At 38.9% G+C, this 21,698-nt stretch overlaps 1 protein-coding gene across 1 annotated transcript; it reads right to left on the reverse strand.

The window, feature by feature from the left end:
• Positions 1-586: 586 nt before the first annotated feature.
• Positions 587-16,986, reverse strand: pcf11 (PCF11 cleavage and polyadenylation factor subunit). The gene is made up of 16 exons (XM_063010993.1): positions 16,619-16,986; positions 12,430-12,555; positions 11,896-12,066; positions 11,649-11,801; positions 10,064-11,034; positions 9,791-9,974; positions 8,158-8,389; positions 4,980-6,370; positions 4,817-4,883; positions 4,594-4,707; positions 3,584-3,701; positions 3,290-3,473; positions 3,042-3,197; positions 2,069-2,161; positions 1,943-1,978; positions 587-1,057 (listed from the first exon to the last, which is right to left on the reverse strand). The coding sequence occupies exons 1-16, from the start codon at positions 16,787-16,789 to the stop codon at positions 845-847; spliced, it is 4,380 nt and encodes a 1,459-aa protein (XP_062867063.1). The 5' UTR covers positions 16,790-16,986; the 3' UTR covers positions 587-844.
• Between the last annotated feature and the right edge of the window lie 4,712 nt (positions 16,987-21,698).

Raw genomic sequence — 21,698 nt, forward strand, 5'->3', positions numbered from 1 at the left:
GTTTTGTGTAAGAGTTTCTTTCGTGGTTTCGTGGACCATGCCCACAGTGACACACCAAACTTTTTATAGTTTGTCTTTTTTTTGTGGGGCTGACAGATTTAAGAATTAACAAACAAATGTAGTAATAAAAAACAACAAAAAGACATGAATCCATCACAACAAATCTTTATTTATGGTTAAATGCTGCAACCCACAAATTTAAACAATCAAAAAGCACACACTAATCACTTTACACACAAAGACTTTTTTTTTTAGGATTCACTTTATTGAAAATTCAAAACTTTAAACAAACCTGTCATTTTAACCTTCGCAAAAATGTCCTTTTTTTAAACTAAACATTAATCAGAACCAAATCATTAGTAAACTCAGCTGGTCTGACATTCACACATCTAGGTTAAGCAGGTATTTTTTTATTCCTAGTAAATGCTTCAAAGTAACTGGACGTAATAGAAAATCCGACGTGCCACCTGCAGCCAGTTAGTCGTTTCTGTCCATTCCTTAAATCTGTACAAACGTCTCATCGAAGAACAGAACATTTTTTTGGAGGATATAAACCCAAAACTTTAGATCAATATAACACAAGCAATACCAAAAAATATTTTTCTTTATTTATAAATTAAATCACACACATTTTCCCCCAACATCTCTTATTAAAGTACATTTCGATTTATATTTACACAGCAAGAGACGCCTGAAACTTACAGGCAATTACAAATACAAAAATGTATTTAACGTATAGCTGAGGACCCCGCCTCAGAGCCGTCCTGGGTAAGAAAAATAGTTTCTCTTAGAAAACTCAAAGCTCAGCTAAAGTAACCGCGGCAGGTGATTAAAGCAGCAGCGTTTAAAATGGGATTGCACTAGGTTTCAATTCTCCTTCTGTATCATCCTGAACCTCCTGTTTTACCGTTACAGCACCGGTGGCTTCCTCAGCTGGCTCTTCTTTAATACTGGAGCACGAGTCCTCACCCTCTCTTTCTTGTTTTATAAAAGCATTTAAAGGGTTCTCTGTGAGCATCTTATTGGGTGAAGGTGTGGCGTCCACAAAGGAAGAGGTCTGTAGTGTTAGTGTTTGAAAAAGAAGGAGAAAAGGGAGTAAGTATGTTTGAATTTAGGGCACAAGAAGAGAACCCATTTTCCAACAAATGAATTATTCTGCTGAATTATACTTCGGCATCTGCATATTGACATTTGTCTAGGTGCACAGACCATTGACTTGGTGTCTGCCAACGTCAAGATGTGCACAAATAAAAACCTAAATTGTAGAGAAGTGTCCTGTTAACACGTTGCACGCGTTATTGGGTGAATGTTGCATTGTTGGGTAAATACCAATAATCTAAACTGTCAGTTAACTGAAAGCCTGGTCTTGTCTGTTTCTTTGTCACACCAAACTTGCATTTAAAGGGAGGATGGGGAAAAAAACTGTAGTGTTTAAAAGCTGGGAATTAAACACTTTTGCACTTGGATTATTAGGGCATTTAAATAATTAATTCTTTAGATTATTAACCCTTACATAATTTTTATATAATTAAATAATTAAACCAGTGTTTTCTAGTGTGTGGTTCATGCAAACCAATGAATTTAAATCTCCTAGAAAGGTTCCTGAAGACTTTATTATAACAATATAAGATTTTCAAAATCCTATTCATCTAGAACAGTGATGAAATAAAAAGTGAGATGTTCTGCAGCTTCACAAATCTTTGTGTTTTTATTTCTTCACTTTAATTAGTCTACTTTCATTTTGGTGGATGGGAGTAGGAAAGCGATCAATGATGTAAATAAAAAAACCAGTCTGGAGGCACATGGACGTGCATCTAGGCAGAAGTGCAACTTGGCAGATACATAAGAAGCACATAAGCTTGTGGCACACCTTGGGTATTTAAAATTCCAGGATTATCAAGATTAAACATCCTAACATGCAGTGTTATTCTTCCACACTTACATTTTTGTAGTCTTCATAACACGACGGGTGATACGTCTGAAAGAAGTAAGAGAAGAGTCAGTCTCACACCCTTTATTACAATCCCAAGTGTCTGCTAATTAAAGTCTTCTTAAAACATGCACTTACATTTCCATCGACTCGGATGGCGTTTTTCAGGTGCCACTCCTCCTCGTTGTCCTCCCAATACTGCTCAAACTGCTCCTGGCAAATCTCACAAAACTAAAGCCAGACACAAAGCAAAAGAATGTGTGTAATGATACGTGTTGTGTTGTGATAAAATGTAAATACTGTTAAAAAAACAAAGGTAGCACTGATCATTTAAAACTAGTAATGTCTCTGCATTTAATCAATTTGATGTTTTTGTTTGTTTAATTCTTAACGCCTTGCCAGCTACAATGGCTATCATCATGGCTAACTAATAGACTATGTAAACGTCAAGGTAGTGGGTCTTATATACAGTATATATTCCCCTCTATGTACGTATGGTGGTTAAGAGTGTTTGTGTGACTGTGAGGGTCTAACTTATATGGCGTAATTGCAAGTGATTCCAAGAATTTAAGCATTTTCTTTGTACTGTAGAATCGTGTTCTGATTGTGTTCATTTGTTGGCATGAGTAGAGGATGTTTGACAGAAGTTCTTAATTTACAGAGGGGGCAAGTAGGGGCCTGGTCTCCTTTAAGCAGGTGTGTATAGGTCAGTTTGGTGTGTCCATCTTGTGTATTATACATTGCTCCCATCGTTTCTTGGGGTATTGAGCTTTATCAGCGGTTATTATTGCTGTTATTGGGTGTGTGGAACTATGCCATGCTAAATCTTGTAAACAGGCATTTGAATCTGTGCAGATTAAATAGTTGAGCTGCTTGTTATCTTGAATGTGGTCCATGGCTAGTTGTATTGCTCGAGCCTCTGCCGTAAGTATGGAGCAGTGGTTTGGAATTTATTAATTTGATGTAGGGGCATTTTTATCTAGAGTGATGATGCCTGTCTAAAGTAACTGGTGGTCAAACTGGTTATTTAAAGAGATCTGACTAACTAAAACATAATAATGTATTCATGCATCCTTAGTTCAATCCGTGCCCAAGGTCTGAACACACTTACTTCCTTTACAACATCTGGAGCTGCTTTAACACTCTGGAACTCTTTCTCCTTGGCTGCTTCCTGAGTTTTCTGAACTACTTCCTCGTGAACCTTTTCAAAGAAGTGGCTCTTTGCTCTCTCCTCAAGGTCAGCAATTTCTTCAAATTCAATCCAGTCCTAAAAAAAAAATCAGTCGTTAACCCAAAGTCTTAAGAAAACTGGGGAAAAAACTGACTCCATAATAACTTGAACCTGTACATGAAGCTTACCGTCAGACTGTAGTACCAGCGTCTGTGTGTTACTTTCCTGCTGATGTCTTTCTCAGAGCGGTTTTGCCTATAGTGCCAATCCAAGTGATCGGCATAAATATCAGTCTGAGAGGCAGTGAAGCGCATCCCGCACGAGTAACACTGGATTCCAGTGTACAGTTTAACGATGACACTTTCATGTCTCCTGTTAGGCAAAACAGAAGTCAGAAACGGTTAAATTCTGTATGACTAACTCGACACTATACAGAAATGTCAATTTAATAAACAAACAGATTTCTGAATAGATCAACACACTGTTTCATGTCATATAAGAAGCTGGTCATATCAGGAAGGTTTTCGTCTTCGGCTTGTTCTTCCTCCTCATCTGGCTCATCTTCTGGTTGACTCTGAGACTGTGTTCCCACTGTGGACTCTGAGATCAAAACAAAAGAGGTATAACAGGCGTTTCTTGTATTCACACGTCTCGACATGAATGACTATTCCTGACGAGGCTGATTAGTGACTGCACATTAATAACGGAAGTAAATTTTAGTATTTTTTCCTCCATTAACAATGCATTAAGTCTAACCACCAGCTACCAGGTTAACTGAGACTTTTCAAAGCTAAAACAACACAGTAAGGACTGAATATTTGCTTTCCTGTCTTTCACAAATTGTAAACAATAACATGATTGTTTACATAGCCCAGATAATTAATTAGAATGGGAGTTCCACAGTTAATGTACTGCCCTAGCGATCAGAAAGTTGCCGATTCAATCCTCATTATCACCGAGTTACCACTGTTCAGACCCTGAGCAAAGACTTTACTTAACCCATAATTGCTGGCATGGTGTTTCGTCAGCAAATATAAGTCTTTTTTGGATAATTGTTTGTTTATTAGGATTTTAACGTCATGTTTTACACTCCTCGGTTACATTCATGACAGGAACTGTAGTTACTCATTACACAAGATTCATCAGTTCACAAGGTTATATCAAACAGTCATGGACAATTTAGTGTCTCCAATTCACCTCACTTGCACGTCTTTGGACTGTGGGAGGAAACCGGAGCACCCGGAGGAACCCCACACAGACACGGGCAGAACATGCAAACCACACAGAAAAGAACCCGGGACCTTCTTGCTGTGAGGCGACAGTGCTACCCACTGTAGGACTTGTCTATCTTTTGCTGTAGTGTATACAATCAGTTAATCATAGCTTATTCATAGTTGGACTTGTCTGTGATGCTCAGAAAGTTATAAACACCTTTCACTGTGCAATTATATTAAATCTTGAATATGCAGTATTTCAAACATGAAATACTCACCATAGCCTGAGTCTGATTGTGTTGGTTTAATGATCCCACTGCCTATGAGCTTAGCCATCAGGTCATTCACATCCATCTGGCCCAGATGACTCTCAGGCTGAATAAACTGGGTACCTGATAAACAAATCTCATTAGTGTCGTCTGTGGAATCATGATGTTATAAACACTCAAGAGTGTAAACACAAAACTCAAAAACATCTAAAAAAAAAAAAAAAAATCTTACTTGGTGGATTGAAAGTTCCAGGGTTCGATGGAATAAAATTTTGAACTGGAGCATTCATAACACCCATCTGAGAACACAGCAGGAAACATATTAGGCATCACACATTATTTATTTAACAAAAGGAAGAAAATAAAAAGCTGAAGCTATAAAATTCGGTACGTACAGGGGGAGCAGGGTTGGCTGCAGGAGCCCCAGGAAACTGAACAGGCCTGTAAGAATTCTGAAACCCTGCAGGATCCGACATATTGAAGTTTGGTGCCTGTGGGACGTTTTGTTGCATGTGGAACTGTTGCGGTTGATTATCGAATGCGTTAGATGGGTTCATGTTAAAGCCGCTTGGTGGAACACCTTGGTTTATCATTGCTCCTTGACCCTGTGGGTGATCGATCAACATCTGCCCTTGTGGTCTGAATGAGTTTTGAATGTTCTGAGGTCCACAGTATCTCGGAGAGTCAAATCTTGGTATGCCAGGAGGTTGTGCTTCGAATCTCATGGGTCCTGGTTGTGCTGGGTTGTCAAAACGAATCATGCCCTGGCCCTGACCGCCCGGTCCTTCAAGTCTCATGGGGCCATCATAGTTTGCCATACCAGTGGGGTACAGCATTGGGCCTTCAAATCCTGCAGGATTATTTAGGACTGGTGCCATGTGGGGATCATCGAACCTTGCGGGGCTGTCAAATCTATTTTGAGATGCTGGATTATTGAAGCGCATTGGTCCTGGGCAGTCAAACCTCTGAGGGCCTTGATGTCCCACTGGACCATCAAAATGTCCTGATGCTGGCCCATCAAATCTTCCGCCACCACGAGGCTCGCTGTACCTTAGTGGGCCATGTGGCATGGGCTGATTTTCAAACCTAACCGGGTTCTTTAATAGTGGAGATCTTTCAAACCTTTGTGGTCCACGGCCATCAAACCAACCAGGTTCGTCATACCTAGGGTGTCCATGTCCAACAGGACTCTCAAATCTGCCTTGAGGAGGTACTGACAGACCATCGATTCTTGGCTGCCCTATGTGGTCCTGTGGTCCTTCATGTGGACCTTCATGTGGACCATGAGATCTCATGTTACCATCAAACTGTGGTGCCATGTTTGTTCGATCATGCTTTTGCATGCTCATCTGAATGCCAGGCTCTTCAGAAGAGTGAGGTGGTGTATGCCCAGGAGAGTCAGTGAGGTCTCGTTTACCTCGGCCAGGTCCAGAAATGATTTCATGCTGCACAGTGTCCAAACTTGCCGGCTCATCGTGATCTGGACCTGTACCGGAGTGAACGCTGTTCGGACTTTCAAACCTGGGACTGATGTCACCTTCGTCAGGTTGATCCACGTCCATATGTGGAGAGTTTCGGTCACAGTTAACTGGACTAGAGGAATTTCTAAAAGGTGGTCCCATTCGAGAAGTGGCTTTATCAAGTCTTCTAGGATCATCAGGCATTGGGAATAATTTATGGACGTCTGTGCCTCTCCTGTGTCCATCTGAAGTCTCACCGAAGTGATCCTGGTCTTGTTGAGGTCGGTGGTGTTGCATGTTCTCCCTCAGAGGTGAAATGTGGTGAACTAAGAGTAAAAAAAAAAACTTTTTTACAAATTAGTAAGCAGATGTGTGTGTGTGTGTTTGTTGTTTAACGCCATGTTTACACATTGGTCATTCTGTACAAGTTATTTATTCATGTTCTTTGTCTAGTGTCCTTTCTGTGTTTAGTTCTAGATGTGCATTATCAGTCCTGTATTTTTGTATTGTGTTTGGTATTGCAAGTCTTTGTCGTTTTATGTTATAATTTTGTGCACTTTGTCAATAAATGTTCAGTAAGCAGATACTTGGGTAAAACTCAAATGATTTTAGTGGCACAGATCAAAATCATTTAAAAAAGTCTTTATGCAAGCCGCTCAGGTGGCGCAGCGGTAAAAAGAAACGTGCTGCAACCAGGGCTGGATTCTGAGTACGTGGTATCGAATCCAGCCTTGCTTTACCGGTTCGAAGCCGAGTGGCTATATGAGCAACGATTGGCCGGTTGCTCATGTGGGGGGTGGGACAAAGAACCGGATGTGGGTCTCTCTCTGTCAGAATGAGATTGCGTTCTCTGCCGGCTGATTGGAGGCGCTTACACAGAGATGGGAGAGGGTGCCCTTAGGGTGTGTCTCTCCGCATGCAACGCTAGCTGGCGCCAAACTCGTCAATGTGTGGGTGGCAAAGATGCATCTGGCTGCTGCTCGTGTTTCGGAGGGGATATGGGTTAGCTTCGATCACCTCTGTCAGGGCAGGGTTCGGCATAGACAGAGAGGAAGCACGATGCTAATTGAACAATTGGATGCGCTAAAAAGGGGAGAAAAAGGGGTAAAAAAATAAAAAATAAGTCTTTATGCAAAAGATTTTTTACAAACGTTTGGACATTTCATCTTTAATTTCCTTATAATCAATATAGTATCTATCTGTCCTCGGTAAAATTCTCTCTACAGGAAACGTGTGTGATGCGACTAATACACAATGTTTTCTGCACATTGTTGTGCACCATATTTGTTCATTTGCTAAATGAAATATATTGCAAAAAGACTTCATTCGGAATACACATGAATGGTGCATTAAAAGGTGCAGATGCTAGTTCCCTATAATGCATGTTGTCTTTTATTCACCCCAATAAACTGCCGTTACCAGCTATGTTAAATTTTTGCACAGGACTGCATATTACACCATAATCTATGAAGTAAATATTAATAATTTAATTTATACTTTATACAGCCAAGAGACTTAAGACTAACTGGAGACCACCTTTCCCTACAGAATTCAGAACCAACGTTAATTTAACATTTACCTGGGAAAAAAAAAAACATCCAACTACACTATAGGATTTTCTGGATCAGGTAATTAAAACATAAATAGCAAAGTTAAGGACAGTTATTGTATCTATGTCAGAATAGCAAACACATTTTAAGGTGACAAATTCACAGTGCAAAATGATTCAAACTCAAGGGGTCAAACTGGTAACACAGAAGTGTTCCTGCACAGGATTATATTTTTAAATAGGTTTACTTGGTAAAAAAACATTAATTCCACTGATTCTACCAGAGCTACATTAATGTTTCTGTTATATAACTGTAATACTTTTTTTTTTTTGTGGTTCTAAGTTGTGCCAATGCTTTTCATAGTCAAACTATTCTACATAAAACTACTATTTTCATTTAGATACTATTTGAAACTTAAGGTAGCAAAGGCTTAAACATATTTGCCCCAAATTTTATAGCCTGACCCGAATCTTACAGACTAAAAATTGACTGCATATCCTGTATTATACTGTAAATGCCAAAATCATACATGATACTAAAATAAATGTGTAAAAGTGCAATACCTGGACGCTGCAGCTGTGTTCTTATCAGCTGAGATTTGTGGTTATGGTAGGAGAGCTCAGCATCAGACATTTGTCCATGAGGTTTCTTTCTGATATATGTACCATCGTTCGATTCCTCCCAAGAATCGGAATGCTGTTTTTCATCCTGATACTGAAATAGTTGCCTGATTTTATGAGCGAACGAGAGAAATTCATCCTGGGATATCTCTCCATTACTCAGTCTTTGGCTAGCCTAAAACAGAGCGTGACAAGACCTCGCATGAGTTCACTGGCAATTCATTACTACCTACAGCTAACTTTACACTCATCCTCAGCATGTGAAATGGATCAGAATACATGTCAAACTCAGACACGAAGTAGGTTTAAGACAAACTAATCAGTCACAAGCACAAATTACAGTTAGTTTAAGCTCAGACTGCAATTTCATTTCAGACAGAAGCAAATGAGCTGAATTAGGTTAATCTAACATTTAAAAATGCTATTGTTAGGAAAAATACAGCGAGCAATAATCACATAAATAAAATAGACAATTGTGTATCTTTTCTGACATACACCGATCAGCCATAACATTAAAACCACCTTGTTTCTACACTCACTGTCCATTTTATCAGTTCCACTTACCATACAGAAGCACTTTGTAGTTCTACAATTACTGACTGTAGTCCATCTGTTTCTCTGCATGCTTTGTTAGCCCCCTTTCATGCTGTTCTTCAATGGTCAGGACCCCCACAGAGCAGGTATTATTTAGGTGGTGGATCATTCTCAGCACTGCAGTGACACTGACATGGTGGTGGTGTGTTAGTGTGTGTTGTGCTGGTATGAGTGGATCAGACACAGCAGCGCTGCTGGAGTTTTTAAACATCTCATTGTCACTGTTGGACTGAGAATAGTCCACCAACCAAAAATATCCAGCCAACAGCACCCTGTGGCCACTGTTGACGGTCTAGAAGATGACCGACTCAAACAGCAGCAATAGATGAGCGATCGTCTCCGACTTTACATCTACAAGGTGGACCGACTAGGTAGGAGTGTCTAATAAGAGTGGAATGGAAGTTTTTGGTTGGTGGACTATTCAGTCCAGCAGTGACAGTGACGTGTTTTAAAACTCCATCAGCATTGCTGTGTCTGATCCACTCATACCAGCACAACACACACTAACACACCACCACCATGTCTGTCACTGCAGTGCTGAGAATGATCCACCACCTAAATAATACCTGCTCTGTGGGGGTCCTGACCATTGAAGAACAGCATGAAAGGGGGCTAACAAAGCATGCAGAGAAACAGCTGGACTACAGTCAGTAATTGTAGAACTACAAAGTGCTTCTATATGGTAAGTGGAGCTGATAAAATGGACAGTGAGTGTAGAAACGAGGTGGTTTTAATTTTATGGCTGATCAGTGTATGTACTTGTTTGCCTGTCAGAACAATGTTAAGTGTAACGCTAAAACCAAACGGAAAACAATATAGACAAAATATAATTTCTTTTTTCGCCGCTCATTTCAATCGTTCAAGGACATACGTATTATTTAACATAAAAAAAACCACCATAACCACAACTAATGAGTCTCAACTTGTTTTTTTTCCAACTTACAGCTTTAATTATATGGAAAAAAATAAACTTTTTAGACACCTTCCGTAAAAGATCTCTCTTGCTGGCAGAATTAAGCTCGTCTGGAATCTGCAGGTTGGCATCGACACTTAGCCGGTGCTGTTTCGGCGTGCGTGGCGTCGGCGGTCTCTGATAATTGCTCCATGTTTTATGCCGCTGTGGTCCTGGTTTGCTGTGTGACAAATCCGGCTCAGGTTGTTTAGTACTGAAAACGAAAGGTTCAAACGGCATGTTGAATACTGCACGTACACCGACTGCACAATAACGTTTCTATAGCAGCATGAAACTACTTACGGTTCCCATCCACTCTTCCATTTCTTGACATCTTTTGTGCTTCTCTGATCTACTGGTGATGCTCTCGGTGGAGGTGCATCTCTGTGCTCGGACGTCCTCTCTTCCAGAGGTCTTTTTAACCGCCTTAGTTCAGAAATGCTCTTTTTAGGTGCGTTTCGCTCCTCTTTTATACCGGACGCTGGTGCGAGGTCCTCACTGTGTTTGCTTAACTGCCTCCCCTTTCCCGGTTTAGAAGGCGGAGTGATGCTTCTTGTTCTGCGCTTTGGTGATCGTCTATCTTTCCGCTTGGGAGAGTGCACAGGTGGGGAGCGGGACCTTGACCGAGATCGTTTTCTTATATTGGCTTTACTGATTTTAATGTCTGGTTTTTGAAAGCTCCCAAACCTGTCGTGTTTGCTTAAAGATCCATTTAGTGATTTGCTTCTGAAGGAGCTGGATTTCTGCTGATCGGAGCTTTTGCTGAACTCTTCCCTCTCTTTCTTTTCGAATGACTTTTTCTTTTCTTTGACCTCTTCCTCTTTCGTGTCAGTCTTCTCTGGCACCTGTTTCCGCAACCTTGGGTCTTTTTTAGTAATATCTGAGGGCACTGTGTGTTCAGGTTCAACATCCTTACTTTTATGAAGACTGATTCTGCTTAAAGGTGACACTGATTTGGGTTTATTTTTTTCCTCAGTTGAAGAGCTGTCTTTTTTTGGTATTCTCATGAGCTTAGCTGGTCTTTCTGCAGGTGGAGGTCCTTTCTTATCGGTTGCAACGATAGGCGCGCCTTGGCTCTCCTTCTTGTAGTTTCCATGTTCTTTTGTATTCACAGACATGGCAGGAGATCGGTTTAATCTAGGATCTCTGGTTGGTGGCTTCTCTGCCTGTGATGGAAGCCATGACTTGGCTGGTGGTGTGGGCACAGGCTGGACAGCAGGTGCTGGAGCAAACTTGCCCTGAGCACTGACTGGAGGGTGGGTGGTGCTGGCAACCTTGGGTTGGGGGAGAAAGAAATACTGTTGGAAACTTGGAAGATGTGGGAGAGTACAACACAATTTCTCTGAACGTACATGGTACATACTGCAAAATAATCGTTGCAAATACTAACAGGAATAACATTAATGAGCTCTTGGACATTTAATACTTAGACAATTCCAAAACCCTACATTTACAATCCAAGCTTGCATTTCATCCAGACAGTAATGTTTTATAGGAATGGCAATGTCCCATCTTCAAGATGATGGACAATAAATCCTCAAGAAATCGGTCATTACACCGAGCTGGAAAACTGCAAGCAATAACTAGCTTGGCTTAATTGTGTATTTTGAAATGCATCATATACGTAAATAGGGTCAAGTCACCGATTCATGTACGTTATAAAGAAAAGCTCTGGCCAGGTTCTGTCCAAATGTAATAATAAAACAACTAATATAAAGAGGTCTGTGGCCCACCTTGTAATGGTTCTGAATGTGATTCACATTATGCAGGACTTCAGTTATTAAAAAAATCTAAATACTTTCTGATCATGCATGCAGTCAGGCAACATCATAAGAATGGAAGGTCGAGTTTCTATACCGAGAATCACTCACAAAACACACAAACTTACCAGCTGAGCTTTTGTTTGTTCGAGTTCAAGTTCTATTTTCTTTTGCTGAAGCTCTAGCAACTGCTTTTGCTTAGCAAGCAACTGCTGCCTTATAACCTGTTCCTCTGCTATACTCTTCTCAGGTGCTGCAGGACGAGGAGGCAAATCCTCAGTCTGAGCAAACAAAGAAGTAAAATAATTAACATTTAGTTTTTATTTAATAGCAGGAAGTTTAACAATCACTGCTTTCATAGTTCTGTAAACGTACCTGCTTTAAGAATTTAGGGTTGACATGGATGCTTGGGGGTAAAGGCTTGATGGGCCAAGCAGGATCAACGCCGTTTACACGACAATCCAATGCGTACAGCTTTTTTAAAGGAAAAATTTCGTCCCAGGTGGAACGCAATTTGTAGAGACATTTTCTAGTGTTTTCATCCACCTAGAGCAGGAAGGGAAAGATGCTGACTATTTACATAGACTAAAAATCAAATAAACAATGTATTATGGGGGGAAAAAACTGTTAAAATGTACATTAATCTAGTCTGTTTTTACCCAATAAAAACACTCAAATAACTAAACCCTGACTTACACTACACATAGTTAAATTTATTACTTAAATAGTAGGATAAAGTTAGATTTGCTAGATTTAGTGAACAGGCATAAAATAGTTAATTTAATTGACAAATTAAAACTATGTACTATGTAAACAGTCACTGTTTAATGAAATAGTTCACAATTTAATACTGTGACACACAGAAACATTAACCATCTACATCATGAGCAATTGTAAGCAGTTGTGTACCTTTTCAAACACACATATAAAGGAAGAGACAAGGTTTTTAGTAAACACGTCAAGGTACTGTCTTCCAACATTCTTCACTATGGAATCCACTAAGTACATAACAGGAAGCTTCTCAGCTGGAGGCGCCTACAGCGATAGAAAACTCAGAAGTTTAGTACACAGACAGAAATGTACAGTTACAATGTGATATTAACTTGAGTCCTTTTGGTGTTAAAGAAAAAGTTGATGTGAAAAAATATCCTTAAAAGATGTCATCGAAAAAACTCAATTTTCTTCAAAAGGCTTTTGTTCCAGTTTTAATTAGCTGGCAAAAAATGTTTTTTTAATATGTTGAAAGTGGAAAAACATGTTGCTGGAACGTTCATCTTGCAGTCATTTGTTTATCAGTTTTGAGGGTTGGGGGACCCGATCCTCCTCCTCTCTACTTAGGTGGGTTGAAAGTCTTATGGTGAAGGTCTTCCAGAAAAAAAGTCAGCCGAACATCCACATTTTAGTGATAAGTCAGTTTAAAGAACACATGTTGGAAGTGTCACTCTTTAATGTCTTTTATAAAAAATAAAAAGATGAACCAGTAATGCTTATTTCCTTTCAATATGTTGTTGATTTGTTTTACCATATTTTTAAACAAAAGTTTGGCAAAAAAAACTGCACTCTTAAGCAAAAGATTTTGTCCACTCGAGGTGGATTTTTGGCTCCAATATTACCCCCAAAAAACATAAAACTAGTTCTCAAGACATTTACTTCCATTTGTTCAGATAACTATGAAAAAAATACTGCACACATGTTGAACTGAGACTAAAGGTCATTAGACTATCACTTCAACTGAAACTCACAAAAATAACACTGATAAAGAAAGACAAAAGCACATTTCACATTGTTTATTGTCACATTTGTATAGCATTTATTAACAAATAAATCAATAAAATTATTCAGAAATCTAAACACGCCATGAACCATCAGTTAGCAAATACAAAACAGAGATTAACTGTTTATCTCACGGATCAAAAGTGGAACCTAAAATCATCATACGCTTTATTAGCCATGAACTATAAAGCCAACATTTACATTAACAGCGCTGGTAACGATCGAGCTCTTTATTTATATAGCCAGGAAAAGCTTTCAATTGCAAAAGAAGTTAAAAAATGCATAAGATCATCAAAAACGCATAAGCACTACTCAATGCACTGGTTAATGTGCGAAATAATTTAAAATCTAATCAGGATTATCGCATGGTCAAAACGATGATCTAATCCAGAAGTTATTGGTTTAGCACAGTAGTTGCATCACTAATGATCGCAAAAATCTTGACCAAAACCAGACATAGCGCTGATAACAAAACTTAACTGTAACTAGATCGGTGTAGGACAAAAATTTACAGGCTAATTTTTAAGTCTAAATTGTTTCAATAAGAATCATATTCAGCATATTAAACTATATACTTAAGCAAAAAATTCTGTAGATTCTGTAGTGGTAGTGTATGTACAACTAAAACTACCTAAAGAAATGCTAAATAACTATTTTGAATGGGCAATTCTCTCAGGATTTAAGAGCTTTATGATACTGTGACACAATCAAACACTTCTGAGTATGGTGAGCATAATCGTGAGTGCTTTTATAATTTTATTGCTACCAAACGGGACACAATCTGTAAGCTAAATTTATTAATTAAATAGTAGGAAAAGTTAGAATTAATTTATTGACAAACTACGTAACCAAACTAAGTCATTTCAGGTTTAATTTAGTATGATCTAATGCAGATATTTAATAAAATAATGAACATTACTTATAACAAACATTAACGAATCACTAGACCTATAAGATACAAAAACTCTGTAAATTTTATTAATGATTAAAATTAACTCCAGATTCTTCAGTTACATTTAAGGCTAATAAAGTGAGTGTAGGAAGGCTACGAGATTAGGCCAGGCTCCTATTTAGGCTAATGACAAATTTAACTTATCACCATAACATATGTCTACTGGTTTTAAGTAGGCAGATTCATTTAAACTAATCAGGATTATTTGAGGAGACCTACAGTCGTCCGTTTCTATACACGCAACAAGTCAACTCGGTAGTCGTGCAACCTAATCAAGTGTTTGTGGAAAGTATTAAGAAATATATACATTTTATAGAGTTTACACATACTTGTAAAGGACAGGTTTGTTGGTTTAAACTGTACATACAGCAACACGTGTGTTGTAAAATTCTATAAGGTCTTATAATACTTAAGATCATAATTCCTCGTTGGGCTACAGCTGGTGACTTCTCTGTACACGTGTAGTTCGAGCTAGTCTAAATGTCCTGTGTAAGAAGTGAATGTGAAACTGATGTCTTGCCAAATTCAGAACAAACCCAAACTGCCACCTGTTGAATGAAAATTTGGATGAGCAGATGTACTACAAGAATCGAAAACCCATCAAGTAAGCTGTGTATTACCGTACGCTTAAAAGCTTCCGTGCAAGACCGACCAGCCCCTATTTTTAGCCCATTCAACCACAAAGGTCTCCACTACACATCTACACATGTTCTGACTGCTTCTACTTAAACTCAAACCTGTTTATGGATGTTCTCGAGTAACACCAGACAACCTAGACAACTTGTTGTTTGCTTGGTGACTCCAAGTATGGCAAGGAGACCATTGTTCCTTTCACTTTGCAATGAGGAAAGTCCTATTTATAGATAGATAAAGAAATCACAAGCTGAATCAGCCAGTGATAGGTCAGCTATTAAGGTAAGTGTACTAATAATCAGAAAGTAAATGTACAAAAGTGTTCCCAATGTAAAGACTAATGAGTTATAAAGCAAAGCCACTATGTAAAACCAACACTAAAACTTTACAGCATGGAGTTTAAAATTTAAGTTACTGTATGTACATTTTAAACCTATAAATAGTGGGTAGGGCTTTGGGCTATCAACTAAAAGGTTGAGAGTTCGAATTCCAGCTCCGCCATGGAGCCACTGTTTGAACCTTGTTTGTTTATTTATTAGGATTTTAACGTCATGTTTTACACTTGGGTTACATTCACGACAGGAAACGGTGGTTAATCATTACACAAGGTTCATCAGTTCACAAGGTTATATCGAACACAGTCATGGACAATTTAGTATCTCTGATTCACCTCACTTGCCTGTCTTGGGACTGTGGGAGGAAACCGGAGAACCCGGAGCAAACCCACACAGAAAAGACCCAGACCTCTCCACCTGGGGACTGAACCCGGGACCTTCTTGCTGTGAGGTGACGGTGCTACCCACCGTGCCGATGTCGGGCCCTTGAGCAAGGCCCCGAACACTCTCTGCTCCAGGGGCACCGTACCATGGCTGACCCTGCATTCTGACCCCCACATTCCAAACAAGCTGGAATATGCGAAGAAAGAATATGACAAACTCGTTCTTCTTCTTCTAGCCTTGCAAGTGTATGTAAAATTAACTGTATGCCGGTTCTAATAATGGTATAAATTAGGTCAATCTTTAACAAAAGTACTGTATTATGGCTCAGTAGTCATAGCCATATCCTAGTGGTTAGGGTACTGGACTGGTAATCAAAAGGTCACTGGTTCAAGCTTACCACTAACAGGTTGCTGCTGTTGGGCCCTTGGGCAAGGCCCTTATAACCCTCAATTGCTCAGATTGTAGACTGTACTGTAAATGGCTTTGGATAAAGAAGCTGCTAAATGCTGAAAATGTAAATGTAGTGTTAAGTACAAAATACAAACATTAAGATAAACAAGTTATAATAAAGCCTCACTTTAATATAACTTTGTCTGGGTTCTTTTGCTCATTTATATTTATGAATAAATTATTATTTTATTTAATGATTTCTTCTAAAATACTATTTTAGTTCTGAGTAAATGACTTCTGTGCTGTTTTGTACACTTGGGTGTTGAACAAGGACGAAAGAAAGTTTGACTCCTGGATCAGGCCGCATGACTACCGAGTTGACGACATGAGGCCTGTAGTGGCAACAACATACATACAGGCCGTGTTTAGATTCGAACCCTGAACTTACACGTTTAAAAGATATAAAATATTAATATAAAACTCCTGATATACCGTATTTAGGTCTAGTTTACATTCACTCCTATTTAAACCTGCCTGTAGTGAAGCTGTGAGGCAGCTGCGGTTGTTCTTATCTAACTTCACAACATGGCGGCTGCGCAACAACACAAAATAAATCTATTTTCATAAAAACCTTGGCGATTTGCGCTTCAATAATAGCGACGATATCCTTGCTGAACTGCAGGTTCTCCTCGGCGAGGATGGTCAGCATGTTGATGTGCGGTTTACTGTTAAAGGTGAGATCTTCCAGAGAGGACTGATACTCCCGACACGCGTCCTCGCGAGCCGCCGCCTCGGCCGACATCTTTCGGCCCCGGTGTTGTTCCACCAGCAGCGCGCTTGAGCTGATTTTAGACGTATTTACAAACCAAAATCTCAACACAGTTCATTTATATCGTCGCCATTCTTGTTATTCTTTCCCTCCGGAGCCGCTTTAGATGAAGAAACGCTGCCGTGTTCTCTCGCTTCACTTCAGCTCGACCGTTGATACACGACGGAAAATGTCCGTCCTCCTTCTGCGGCTGCATGCGTCATTCGAAAGCTTTTATACCAGACCTGCGTCACTGCGCCGTGATTGGCTGCTTCGAGCTGCTAGAGGCCAGAGCGGTAGAGAGAACAGAGTGGCGACACTCTCATAGGGAACCGTTGGAAAGGGGGCGGGACATTTTTTCTGCGCAGCTTCCGGGTTGTGGAGCTCTGTATAGTTCCAAACAACCCATAGAGCCCCATTCATTTCCAATACTTATCAAGCATTTTTAGCTGTATGTTGCTTTGTTTTAAAACAATTATGAATTTAATGTCATTAATATACTTAATACTGTTATTGTTTAGCATTTGCTCAGCACTAAATGTTACATGTTTATCTTAATTAATAGGTATAACTGAATTTAGCTTATTCAGTTTAGCTTAATTAATGACACACGAGTCTTTTCACCTAAAATGAGTTGATTAATCAAGAGTCTTGTTACAGAAATGATAATAAAATATTAGAACCACAATAAATCATTATACTTTTACTTTCATACTTCAGTACATTTGAAGGTAAATTTAGTTTAGTACTTTAGTGGAGGTAAAGAGTATTTTTACTTTTACTACTACTTTTACTGGAGTAATATGTTACCTTGGATATCTCTACTTTAACTCAACTGCATGGTTTGTGTACCTTGTCCACCACTTACATTAGACAAAATGAACTAGTGCATATTCATAATGAATTCATTAATGTATTACATGTAGGAATCAATTATTAATCACTCATGAAATAAGAGATGAATGAATGCTTTTTCATGTACCTTAAAGGTACGGTAGTGTGTTTATCAATCTGTTCCTTCAGTGCAGGTAAACCTTATGAATCCAGCCACATGGTTTAGTGACATGAGTGTTTAGCCAAAATGATTATTATTATGAATCCTCAGGAAAGTGAAGGGAGATTAGTTTATGTAAAAAACAAAACATAAAAAAACTTTAATCTCTGTACTGTATATTGTCTCTACTACTTAATGATATCGCATTATGTAATGTATGCTAATATAATGTACTGTGTGTTAACAAGAACGACCTATTAACAAGTCATTATAAACATCAAGCTTCCACTTTATATACCAAATTGACATTAAAGCAGATGCAGTAAATGTAAACGCAGTTGAAAATACCCAGAAATTGTACAAATGTTTATTATTTGCCGTTTAATATTTCATTTACTGCTGCCTGTCCCATATGAGAACATGACAGCGCCGGGTTTGTTTGGAACTATCGGAGGGTTACATGAACCACGTGACCGCGTGGCGGCGAGATCAAGGAGTGTCGCAACTCTATCTACGGCTCTGGGTTACGTCTGCAAAGTTTAGCCAATCACGTTCATGTTCTAACACAACGGTGTCTCAAGTCCCGCCCCCACACAAACGCTGATGATTCAAGCACCTGACCTGCCTGACCTCTACTGTACTATTTTATATATACACCGATCAGCCATGACATTAAAACCACCTCGTTTCTACACTCACTGCTCATTTTATCAGCTCCACTTACCATATAGAAGCACTTTGTAGTTCTACAATTACTGACTGTAGTCCATCTGTTTCTCTGCATGCTTTGTTAGCCCCCTTTCATGCTGTTCTTCAATGGTCAGGACCCCCACAGAGTAGGTATTATTTGGGTGCTGGTGTGTTAGTGTGTGTTGTGTTGGTATGAGTGGATCAGACACAGCAGTGCTGATGAAGTTTTTAAACACCTCACTGTCACTGCTGGACTGAGAATAGTCCACCAACCAAAATATCCAGCCAACAGCGCCCCGTGGGCAGCGTCCTGTGACCACTGATGAAGGTCTAGAAGATGACCGACTCAAACAGCAGCAATAGATGAGCGATCGTCTCTGACTTTACACCTACAAGGTTGACCGACTAGGTAGGAGTGTCTAATAGAGTGGACAGTGAGTGGACACGGTATTTAAAAACTCCAGCAGCGCTGCTGTGTCTGATCCACTCATATTAGCACAACACACACTAACACACCACCACCATGTCAGTGTCACTGCAGTGCTGAGAATGATCCACCACCTAAATAGTACCTGCTCTGTGTGGGTCCTGACCATTGAAGAACAGGGTGAAAGCAGGTTAAAAAAGTATGTAGGGAAACAGATGGACTACAGTCAGTAATTGTAGAACTACAAAGTGCATCTATATGGTAAGTGGAGCTGATAAAATGTACAGTGAGTGTAGAAACAATGAGGTTACACTTCTGGTTAGATGCTACTGCATTTCATTGGCTCTGTTCTTGTACTCTGCACAATGACAATAAAGTTGAATCTAATCTAATCTTTCTCAATAAATTACTTACTTATAATGTTGGTTGATCCATTTCTTTGCTTTCTGTGCCACCCAAGGTATTCTCAAACATCTTTGCCAACACCAAAAGTCAAAGGCATTGATATTCTTTCTGTCCTGTTTTTTTATTATACATTATTTACATAAGTACAGTAACACAGAGAAGACCACAGTCTGGACAGTTCAGATCTGGTTTAAATATCTTTTTCAGTTCACATTACATTCCATAATTACAGTGGTCTTTTTAAGAAACTGACTCATTCATTCATCACATCTTGCCTGTATTGCAATATGCGTGTTAATGACAAGACATCCATTGAATAATCCATATGATTTACAAGCACGCCTTGCAAAACCTAAACATGTAACCAGAAGGATTTTTTCTCCACTCCAAGATGGCTAACAAGGTTTAAGAAACATTTAATCACAATTGTTCACATTAGTTTTTAGTTTGTGAACCAAATGTACTAAAGACCAACACAAATAAGCCAAACATTCTAAACATATTAACTCTTACATTATGTTATTAAAATGTTAGAAGCCTCTTGTGGTAAAACTGTCCAGTTATTTATTACAGAAAGGACACAATGTCTTTAAATTCCCAACAATTATTTGGACATTTTGAACAATTATTTTGAACAATTATTCACACCTTGGCACTGGAGGGAACAGCAGCCTACTTAGCTTTTTTTGTGCATTTTTGCTACTCTATTTACTGTACTGGAGCTGTTGTAACACTCAAATTCCCCCCATGGGGATCAATAAAGGAATCTTATCTTATTATTTATTTATCATTCATTTATCTTTAGTAACCACTTTGTCCTGATAAGGGTCACAATAAGTGTGACACGACCAAAAAACACAGAGCACAAGGCAGGACATGAATACACAGATTCACTTAACTCACACCTAAAAGCAATGTAGAACAATCAGCCCAGTTTCCAAAGTTCTTAGGATGTTGGAGGAGACCAGAGTACTAAGAGGAAGCCCACATGGACATAGAGGAACACACCAAACCCTTAACAAACTGCAACCACAGGTGGGAACTGAACATGGCTTACTGGAACTACTGTATATCAGCTAACAGCATTTGAAAGATACATGACAAATTAATTCAAGGTTACAATTAGCAAATGGGAAATTAAACACAGGTCCTTGAAAAACCCCAATTATATTCTTTCCGTTTGGAAAACCTCAGAGCATATGTTTTCTTTCAGAGTTATTAATCTGTTCTTATAGTTTATTTACATCAACTATATAACATTTCATCAATTTATCTCAAAGTCTTTAGAACGAATGGTCAAAAAGATCTCTGGACCATTCATTGAATGTATCACTGCACTTTAGATCGCATTGAATTCTGCACAATTCACAAGTGTATCATTTTATCTGTATATACAATCAGTCTTTGCTCATTTGCACATGGCACCAGTGCACTATTTAGAAATTAAACACAGGTCCTTGAAAATCCCAAAACAATTATATTCTTTCTGTTTGGAAAACCTCAGAGCATAGTTTCTCTTTAAGAGTTATTAATCTGTTCTTTTAGTTTATCTTATTTAGTTTATCTTATTTACATCAACTACATAACAGTTCATCAATTTATCTCAAAGTCTTTAGAACGAATGATCAAAAAGATCTCTGGACCATTCATTAAATGCTGCAGACTCTTCAGGCTGGTGTTTATTCTCCTCCTCCCCACCTGCTGAACTTTCATAGTTTTCGAAAGCAGAATCAGAACCATGTGTTTGATTCAGTTCTGCTTTAGGTTTCTTTGTGAAACCAATCTGAGTAACATCAATATTCTCCTGCAGGTCTCTGTTATTGGTAATAATAGTCATTTGTTTCCTTGAACATCGAGAGCGTGACCGTTTACCCCACTGTTTATGTGCATGGTTTTGATATGGATAAGAAATGGGAGTTGACTGCAGGGAGGGAGCAAAGTTGAAGGAACTCGAGCGTCTTTTAGTCACAAAGTCTTTCTTCTTTTGATTTGTGGAGGAGATAAATGCATCAGCCACACCTAGACTGATTTTGTCCAGGCTGTTTTGCTGAAACAGATCTGATGAGCAGTTGAATCCATCCTCCTGGCTTTCAAATAAACTTTCTTGATCCTTCTTGCTGTTAGTTGGCTTATTAAAACATATTTGGTCATTTTGAAACCACAGATCTTTGCTGGCTAGGTCATTTTTAGAGCTAGATGTTCTTGAAGCAGTTTTAGAAGGGTTTTTTGGCTTTGTATATTCTTGTTCTTGTGAGTTTTTAACATTTGTGTCTCTTATTGCATTGGTAATGTTGGACAAAGGTGTGAACATTGGCTCAATTGAAAGTGACGTTCCAACAACTGGTGTGGTCTTCTTTTTAGCAGACAAGACTTGATCTCTTTTACAT

The sequence above is a fragment of the Trichomycterus rosablanca genome, chromosome 16, assembly GCF_030014385.1.
Source record: "Trichomycterus rosablanca isolate fTriRos1 chromosome 16, fTriRos1.hap1, whole genome shotgun sequence".
Lineage (NCBI taxonomy): Eukaryota > Metazoa > Chordata > Actinopteri > Siluriformes > Trichomycteridae > Trichomycterus > Trichomycterus rosablanca.